Source organism: Bos grunniens, chromosome X (genome assembly GCF_055505025.1).
Source record: "Bos grunniens cultivar Pamir isolate PY7600 chromosome X, Bosgru_T2T1.0, whole genome shotgun sequence".
Taxonomy (NCBI): domain Eukaryota; kingdom Metazoa; phylum Chordata; class Mammalia; order Artiodactyla; family Bovidae; genus Bos; species Bos grunniens.
In genome coordinates this window covers 67,334,983-67,344,450 of record NC_141194.1, presented here as the reverse complement: position 1 = coordinate 67,344,450, position 9,468 = coordinate 67,334,983, and the positions used below count along the sequence as shown (strand labels likewise).

The following is a 9,468-nucleotide window of genomic DNA, read 5'->3' as shown; positions in this document are numbered from 1 at the left end:
AGTGCGCGCTGGTCACAGCTGCCGTCGCGCTTAGTGCTGAGATTCATGGGGTGGCCAAGAGTCGGACACGACTGAGCGACTGAAGTGAACTGAACTGATCTGCTTTGGTTCTTTTTAAGAAACTGCCTGCTACTCTTTTCGGTTTTTTTTGTTTGTTTGTTTTAAACAGAAGCCACAACAGCTGCCTATGGGACTATGGGAGTATAATTAATCAAGTAATCAACCAGCCACCACTGTTAAAGTGTTTTAATATCAATGTAAAATGAGATCAGGATTCTACAAGCAAGTTTCAGAATGTGAACAGCGATTTCTAAGATGATTTCTCTTCTTTTCAGGAGCCTAATATAAACACATATAAATCTTAGGATTTTTTTAATATCAAGTATTTTTCTCATTTTAATACAACTATAATTGACAAACATGCAAAATAACTAAGCTCCAAATCAAAGACTTTTAGTAGAAACATCCAAGTGAAAAATGAAGCATTTTAATTTACTTATTGGCCATAAACTCAGCAAGAAACCATCTTTCCTCCCATATCTCAGAAAAACCACCACCAACTAATTTATTTCTAGTGCATCAATACCATTAACACTATTTAGCCCTCCTTTGTCAGCATCCAGATATCCCTGGTTCAAACTAAGTAAATTAATGTCACAGTTCCAGTGCTGGAAATGCCCTACTATCCTCTTCACTGCATTACACTGACAAGGCACCTACCAACAATGCATAGGGTAGGAAACGAGCCACGAAGAACATAATGGCTTAACTGAAGAGTGCCAATTGAGTGAGGATATTAGTGGAAATGTAAAATTCTAGGAGGTATTCTTTTTTCATTCTCTCCAAGTTACCAACATGTATAGTACCACAAAGTAAAGAGTAGGGGAAGGTAACAACAGCCACATACATGAAATCTCCCTAGAACTAAAAGCAAACTAAACAAAATGCAAACTATAGTGGGCCAATGAACTGACTTCCATTTGGGTTTTATTTGTGGCTGCAAGCAACCTCTAAACTGAGATTCATAAATTAGGGAACAGTTTCAATGCACTGAGGAATCAGCAATTTGTATAAGAGCATTATTAAAGCATTTTCAGAGTTGTATGTGCTTCATTGTTGAATTTGGTACCAACAGTCAAGAAATAACTAAATAATAATAAAAAAACTCAAGTATTTCCTTTTTACTATACCTACTTCCAAACATTATAAAGTATCTTTAACACAATTTTCTATGTCATCCCTTAAGTGAATTAGCCAAACAGGTAGAAACTCAAAACATAACTGTAATATTACACAGAAGAATAATTTTCCTTCAATAACTTAGTCTGTTCCAAAGTATTTCTGTCCGAAATGTGTAGGTGCAACAGGATGAACTTCAGTAGTTAAAATTGTGATCTCCGGAAACTCTTGAATGATTGATTTGGCACCTTCAAAAATAAAAGAAAAATTGTCATTATGGTGGGATTTTTTTTAATAACATTACCTAGAATTCAGTAATTTTATGGTCAGTCAATAGGTCTACTACTGACAGAAGACAGAGAGCAATAACCTTTGGACAAACAGTTAGACTTGGTTAATCTCTTATTTATATAATTTCTGATACCTGAAAAGTTTTTATAGTAGTCAGACTATGTTTCCACCCATTCACTAATAAATTCTTAGAATCAAACTGTTTTGTATTCAATACATGAAAAATATATTCAGTTATAGCAACTTTTCCCCTAATGAGTCATTTGTTTTATTTTAAAGGCAGCTGATAGAGAGAATACAGTCCTTCTGGAAACAGGATCATACATTAGATGATGGTTTCTCAATTGGAACACGTTGAAACAAGTGCAAAGACTTTTTTATTATATCACAGAAAGCTACTTTTTGAGAATTTATAACTCTAGCCTGGGCGGGGAGGAGGTGGAGGAGGAAAAGACAGGGACTAGCTTGGATCCCAGTCAAACTAAAAAGCCATAGCAAGGATGCTACAGAGGAAGATTTTTTCATCTATAATGTCAAAGAATGAGTATCCTATTCTACTAACGCATATCTATGGAATTTAGAAAAATGGTAACAATAACCCTGTATGCGAGACAGCAAAAGAGACACAGATGTATAGAACAGTCTTTTGGACTCTGTGGGAGAGGGCGAGGGTGGGATGATTTGGGAGAGTGGCATTGAAACATGTAAATTATCATATGTGAAACGAATCACCAGTGCAGGTTCGTTGCATGATACAGGGTGCTCGGGGCTGGTGTACTGGGATGACCCAGAGGGATGGGATGGGGAGGGAGGTGGGAGGGGGGTTCAGGATGGGGAACACATGTACACCCATGGTGGATTCATGTCATTGTATGGCAAAACCAATACAATATTATAAAGTTAAAAAATTTTAAAAAAAAATTTAAAAAAAGAACTAACACAGTTACTTTTCTACTCCCAAAGACAGAAAACCCAATAATTATTTGGTGATCTCAAAATTTACAATGCTACCTCTGTTATATAGACAGATGACCAAGCAAATCAGCCTTTGTAACCATCAACATTTGAACTACAGGTAATTTTTCATTATGAAACAGCAAAATAATCAATGGCCTACTAAGTGTGACTCTCTCAAGTGGTTTTTCTGTAGCCTCTTCATGGTTGACTGAGATACGGAACCTTTGGAAATGAGGAAATGCTCTAACTAGAAGCAACACATTTCTCTTATGAAACAAATACAAATTCACTGTAGAACATTTGGAAAATAAAAAAAAGCTTAAAAAATAACATAAGTCACTTAGAATTCCACCACCCTAAGACAACCACTATTAATTTAAAATAAAAATTGAATTAGTATTGTGCATCTGTCTAGCCTCTCATGTTGAGGAAAGACTTATTAGGTTTCATGTTAAACCCAAGTCAGATTTTGGTAGTCATAATAATTTGTATTAGTCATCTCTAAATTTGGTGATGACATTTTATCCTATTCTAATGCTGTTGTGTTTCTGTTGTTTTGACTGACCAAATTTTTTTATTGTTGCAATGATGTCAAAACGTATCAAATTTTACATTTTAAATATGTGATATATTGTATGTCTATTATATCTCAATAAAGTTGCTAAAAATAGATTGATCAAACGTGAGGAAAACTGTAAGCAGGTCCTGGATATGACCTTCGTATATGCAAGGCTAAAGTCACTCCTTTTCTAACTCTTAAAAAAGTCTGCAGCCTAACTCATTGTTCTGAAAGTCAACAGAAGATTGTGGTGATGGCTGAGTGGTCAGCCTCACTAAAGCTATCGTTCATTCTGCTTTTACATTTAGATTTTCTGACATCATTAAATATTTTTTCAAAAACACGATTTAACAGTTTTATATTACATACAGTTGATCCTTGAACAACATGGAGCCTAATCCACATATAACTTATAGTCAGCCCTCTGTATCTGTAGTTCCTCTACATACATGAATTCAACCAACCATGGATTGTGTTGTACTGAAAAATATCCACATATAAGTGGATCCACGCAGTTCAAACCCACATTGTTCAAGGGTCAACTGTATATTTATTTAACTATTTCCAAGTAAGTCACTTATATACTTTCAAATTTTTTCTTACATGAAAATGATAGTCTCTTCAATGACTATCCTAAACACTGAATTTCTACATGCCTTTATGATTTTTTTTTAGGATACTTTCATAATTGTCTTATGGCAAAGAAACCCAGTGTCTTAAATTAGGCTTACCTCTCTCAGTAAATGAAGAACACAAGTTCTTTCATCATGCCCTTTGAGCAGAAGTCTAAGTTTAAAAACTTCTGCTCTTTGCTTCATACTACAAAGCTTACTTCAGAAAGACCACAGGGCTAGCTAGAACCTTGATTTTCTTGCTGTTTGAGAGCATTTCTCAGGCTCAGGTGGGAAGCCAGAGAAATAGGGACCTTTCAGCCACCAGCAAGCTCTACTCAAACACGGCCACCATGAAAACAACTGCAATTCCCTTCAGTGTGGTTAGTTCATACTTTTCCATTTGAATTTGAACATTAGAGTGGTTGAATGGTGTAAAGTATTACAACTAAGCTTAGAGATGACAAACACAGGTTATAATTATCAAAATTCAGTTAGGAATTAATGTGAAAGCAAATGAACTTTTCTTCAGGATGAATGGTTGGACAGATGCACACTTAACCACTCCATGACCATCCAGAGCCCCAGATGCTGCCTCTTGTTGAACTCACCATGAGGAGTGGAGAACAGACTGAGTAGGATAATAACACTAGGTTGAACTCCATGTTCTATGAGAACCTTTACAGCTTCAATTACAGTATTTCCAGTACCTGAAATCAAATGAAAATCAAATGCATTGGAAACTTTAACATTCATCTCAAAATACCTTTGAAGTTGCTTCAAAGTAAAAGCAGTTTAGTAATCTAACATAAGATACTCCTAGATAAAGCTTCATTTGAAGATGCCCATTTTTTATAAATGATGTTATTTTCAACAACAGACATAACCCATGTACTTTTCAGCTTTCAAATGCACAAGCCCTAAATTCATTCAGTATTTGAGATATCAAATGTAATACCCACCTGCTACCCCCAACTCTAGGATCTGAGCAAGCATAGGAAAAGACTAGAATAGGAGAAAAAAATATTACCTCCAAAGAGAATAAATCCTTGAGAAAACCATTGCTATACTCTGAGCTAGAAAAGGGACATATTTTAATATATATTCCGTGTTCTATATATTTTGCCTCATTAAATATTTTGCTTCAATCTGTTAATCTTAAAATAGAAGCTTTTTGGAGCTAATAAAGTTTGACTAATGTGTATTTTCTTATTACACAATAAAAATTCCCCAGAGAACTGCCCAGGGCAACTTCAAATCCAACTGAGAAAAACAAAAAAAGAACACATTTAGAAACAGTTTCATTTTTAAAGAAGGGTACCTAGAAGGTAGGCACTAAGCTGAATTTTAACCCTAATCAAAGGTTACAAATTAAATGCAAACAACTCACTGAGAATTGGATACATCAGAAGGACTTTTCTTCTGTAAATGTCTGGGGGGAACTTGGCATAATATACTTTGGCTCTTTGTGTCTCCTCATCACTCTGAATCAGGATCTTTCCAATTCGTATGGATCGACAGCAGTCTCGTAAACCTTGTTCCATGGCCTCACCTTGAAGTAGGAAATAAAAAAGAAAGAGTGATTAAGAGTAGATAGAGTGAAAGTCTGAGAATAAGCCAAAGAAGAGCTTGTGACTATTATTAACACAATAAAGACACTGTCAAAATGGAGCAATTCTTCTTAAGCTAATAGCTTCCACTTCTGATAAAATATGATTTTATACTTAGTTCAGGTCAATGAAACTAGGTTAAGGGCTGGTCAACGAAACTAGGATAAGCTAACTTTACTGCTGGCTTACAAGTTTTAGAGTTGTCATGCTTCCATGATTACAGGTAATAAAGTGTTTAAGCTGCTCTCTGAACTTTTCTATATCAGGAACATTTTAATTCTACTATTTTAAGGACACTGTATTACTTTCATCAGACAAAAATATAAAATATTATGGAAGAATGAGGGCTGTAGACCAAAGGCTCTCCATTTAGATCAAGCTGACATCAAGAGATATCATGTAGCCCCAGCAATGACTTCAGTGGCAGAGGCTTGGCTGGTAAACAGTGAAAAAGTAATATGCTGTTCCTTCTTCCCCCAGGGATCCAAACCAAAACCACCACTATCCCCTTGGTTTCTGAAGGTAAAGCTATTTTTGAGTCTGAATTCATTTAAGGAAGTGTTTGCTAAAAGTCAATCATTCTCACATCATCTTCAAGATTTCAGGCCACATCAAAATTCTTCTTGTACAGTTATTTACTTAATATTTTTCTTTAAATTAATTATTTTTGTTTACATTTAAGAGGAAACTGTATATCACTAGTGAAAATATAAAAAGTTTCTTTCTAATAGATATGGAAATAAACCAAGAGCTACTAAAGTTAAAAACACCCTCTCTATGCATCACCCCAAGGTCGTCTGGTATACACTAGGGGTGCAAGGACCATGCTGTTGCCTTTAGGGCAGAAGCTGGACTAAAACAGAAGAAATTGTGCCTTAAAAGTCCATCTCCATTGTCTTTACCAGTTTTAAAAGGTTGAACAGCATTGTTCTGAAAATCCTATCATTACTTAAAAGCTACTTTCTATTTTAAAAAAAGGAGCTTAAAGCTCCTATTTTATTTGAGATATCCAGTTGTTCACAAACAGAACTTCATAGCCAGAGAAGCAATGGGAATGTTTATATGTGAAAAAAGAAAAATCCGGGGACTTTCTTGGTGGTCCAGAGATTAAGACTGCACACTCCCAGTGCAGGGGGCATGGGTTCAGTCCCTGGCAGGGCAACTAAGATCCCATATGCACAAGGTTCAGCCAAAGGGAAAAAAATCCATCTGTTTCCAATGCAAGCAAGTGGGGATTCTACCATACCCTGGATCTTGTACAAAGAATAATTAATGAATTAAGTTGCTGAATGGAAATAATCATCCCCATGTAACAGGTATAGGTCCTAGTTATAGGCATGTGATTTTGCTGCACAAAGGTTAATTTACAAGGGCAATTGGTTGGACTCAAACACAAACACAATAGACTAGCAATTGGAAATACTTAGAGTTAATCACAGTTAAGTTCTTTTGCCTACATAATCACATACTCAGCAAACATAAAACTAAAAATATTAAACAAGCCATTCAGTCCAGCTCCTGACAGGGTAGGACTGTTCCTCACAAAAGAAATTTAAAAACCAGAACAAAGATTTTCTCTAGTCGAGTGCTCAAAGTTCTACAGGTCTGAATTTGTGCTATTACATACTCCATCAATCTTCAAGCTTCCCTATTCTCTCCAAGATAGTATCATTACATCCTCCTATTCTTCCACTCTCCTCTGAATTTTTCGAAGCTGGCTTGCCCATGGGGACACACCACTAGGGAAGATGCTCTGCAATTAAAATTAGCCGAACTCGGCAATACATGGGCCATGATTCAAAGGCACTATGAGGATAGACAACACAGGTGGTGAGATTTAAGCTCAGGAGACAAGCCTGCCTCTCAGAAAACAGCAACTGTATCTAAGAATGCAGAGAGACAAAGTCACACATACACAAACCTACCGCTTCTCATTATGCTGACCCCACAATTTCCCTTTTCAAATTTCACGCCTTCATACTTGTACCCTGTTGGGGAATAAAACCAAATAATTTATCTTTCATCATTGGAGCAACTATTTATTTAACAAAGTATCTATGGTTTAAAGTAGATGGGCACAGAACAACTCTTGTCCAAACACACTGTATAACATCTTAGGTTCCCTGTGAAACCAATAGGAAGAGTCATGATTTTTCATAGTTAATTCTTCATAAGAAGCCTGTGGGAATAATTGGGAGAGGTAGACTTCATCGAGCAGGAATAAGCCTTATGATAATTACATACACATTTCTTAAATTGAATTTAGAGGAGAATTGTTGCATTCCAAGAATGTTGCTGCTGCTGCTGCTATGTCGCTTCAGTCGTGTCCAACTCTGTGTGACCCCATAGACAGCAGCCCACCAGGGTCCTCTGTCCCTGGGATTCTCCAGGCAAGAATACTGGAGTGGGTTGCCATTTCCTCCTCCAATGCATGAAAGTGAAGTCGCTCAGTCGTGCCTGACTCTTAGTGACCCCATGGACTGGAGCCTACCAGGCTCCTCCATCCATGGGATTTTCCAGGCAAGAGTACTGGAGTGGGGTGCCATTGCCTTCTCTGTCCAAGAATGCTAGAAACCCCATAAATTCAAACTAGGAGCCTGCTGTGAGCCACAGCAGAGAACCTCCTTATTCCTGTCCACTTTTATTAACCTGCATTCTGTGTTTAAAAGCAGAAGAGAAAGACTGAAGTAATTATCAAGACACATTCATGCCTTGATCTCAGACTGAATTTGTATCAATTTTGATGCAGCAAGGTTAATCCCTAATTTTCACAAAATCAACCTTTGGATATAACAGTTTCCATTATTTAATAAAGAACCATATCAGAATTTCAAATCCCTAAAATAGGGATCCTTGACTGTTCTCTGTTAGAGCAGAACAAATCTAAATACTCTTCTCCAATCCTCATCGTTTTTATTTTCTTTTTTACTTTTCTTTTTTACCTGGAGCTTCCATTGCTAAACCACCCCACACATTTGTTAACACCAGCATCTTCCCCACAAAGGTGAAGGTAAGCTGACAGCAATTCTTAGCTCTGGTCCCAATGTGCCATCATCAAAGGTAACATCCGAATGTTGAAGAATATTTATTAACCTTTAACTTAAACTGACAAACAAGCTATGAACAAAAGTCATTCACATAAATTTCTTTACTAAATGTCCCCAAATTTAATAAGTTGTTTAAAAGAACAGCTCCATGCAGATGGCTCATTTTGCATACTGATTTACTCAGACTGCTTTCTTCTCATTTTCCCCCAATTCCACCACAGAATTTTTATGAGAATATGAGAGTAACAGCCCTGATTACCTGTTGGAGTGGTCACCATGCATTCTTCATATGGCAGCTGATTCAATCCCTCTTCCACAACAAGTCTGATCTAGAGAGTCAAAGGAAGAATAATTTGAGAATTTGCTAAGAATCTCCTGTTAGCTGTTAGCCTCAGGAGTTTAACACCGGGCAAAAGTCAGCAACATACTAGGCAAGGATTTAACTTACAGTAGTAGGAAGGGCCGGAGAAGGCAATGGCACCCCACTCCAGTACTCTTGCCTGGAAAATCCCACGGACAAAGGAGCCTGGTGGACTGCAGTCCATGGGGTCGCGAAGAGTCGGACATGACTGAGAGACTTCCCTTTCACTTTTCACTTTCATGCATTGGAGAAGGAAATGGCAACCCACTCCAGTGTTCTTGCCTGGAGAATCCCAGGGACCGGGGAGCCTGGTGGGCTGCCATCTATGGGGTCGCACAGAGTTGGATATGACTGAAGCGACTTAGCAGTAGCAGTAGGAAGGGCGACCCTCTCATGTGTTAGATTCAGTTCAGTTCAGTTCAGTCTCTCAGTCGTGTCCTACTCTTTGTGACCCCATGGACTGCAGCATGCCAGGCCTCTCTGTCCATCACCAACTCCCGGAGTTTACTCAAACTCATGTCCATTGAGTCGGAGATGTCATCCACCATATCATCCTCTGTTGTTCCCTTCTCCTCCCACCTTCAATCTTTCCCAGCATCAGGGTCTTTTCAAATGAGTCAGCTCTTCTCATCAGGTGGCCAAAGTATTGGAATTTCTGCTTCAGCATCAGTCCTTCCAATGAATATTCAGGACTGGTTTCCTTTAGGATGGACTGGTTGGATCTCCTTGCAGTCCAGGGGACTCTCAAGAGTCTTCTCCAACACCACAGTTCAAAAGCATCAATTCTTCGGCACTCAGACTTCTTTATAGTCCAACTCTTACATCCACACATGACTACTAGAAAAACCATAGC

General features: G+C 37.7%; 1 protein-coding gene across 1 annotated transcript in view; it reads right to left on the bottom strand.

Annotated features, from left to right (window-relative positions):
* Positions 1–231: 231 nt before the first annotated feature.
* UPRT (uracil phosphoribosyltransferase homolog) overlaps positions 232–9,468 on the bottom strand; it is a 30,280-nt gene continuing 21,043 nt past the window's right edge. Inside the window, exons 3-7 of the mRNA XM_086388995.1 lie at positions 8,514–8,583; positions 7,133–7,195; positions 4,988–5,149; positions 4,209–4,307; positions 232–1,427 (exon numbers count right to left, since the gene is read on the bottom strand). Of these exons, the coding sequence (XP_086245121.1) occupies positions 1,321–1,427; positions 4,209–4,307; positions 4,988–5,149; positions 7,133–7,195; positions 8,514–8,583 (501 nt within the window). The 3' untranslated portion in view covers positions 232–1,320. The remainder of the gene's footprint in view (positions 1,428–4,208; positions 4,308–4,987; positions 5,150–7,132; positions 7,196–8,513; positions 8,584–9,468) is intronic.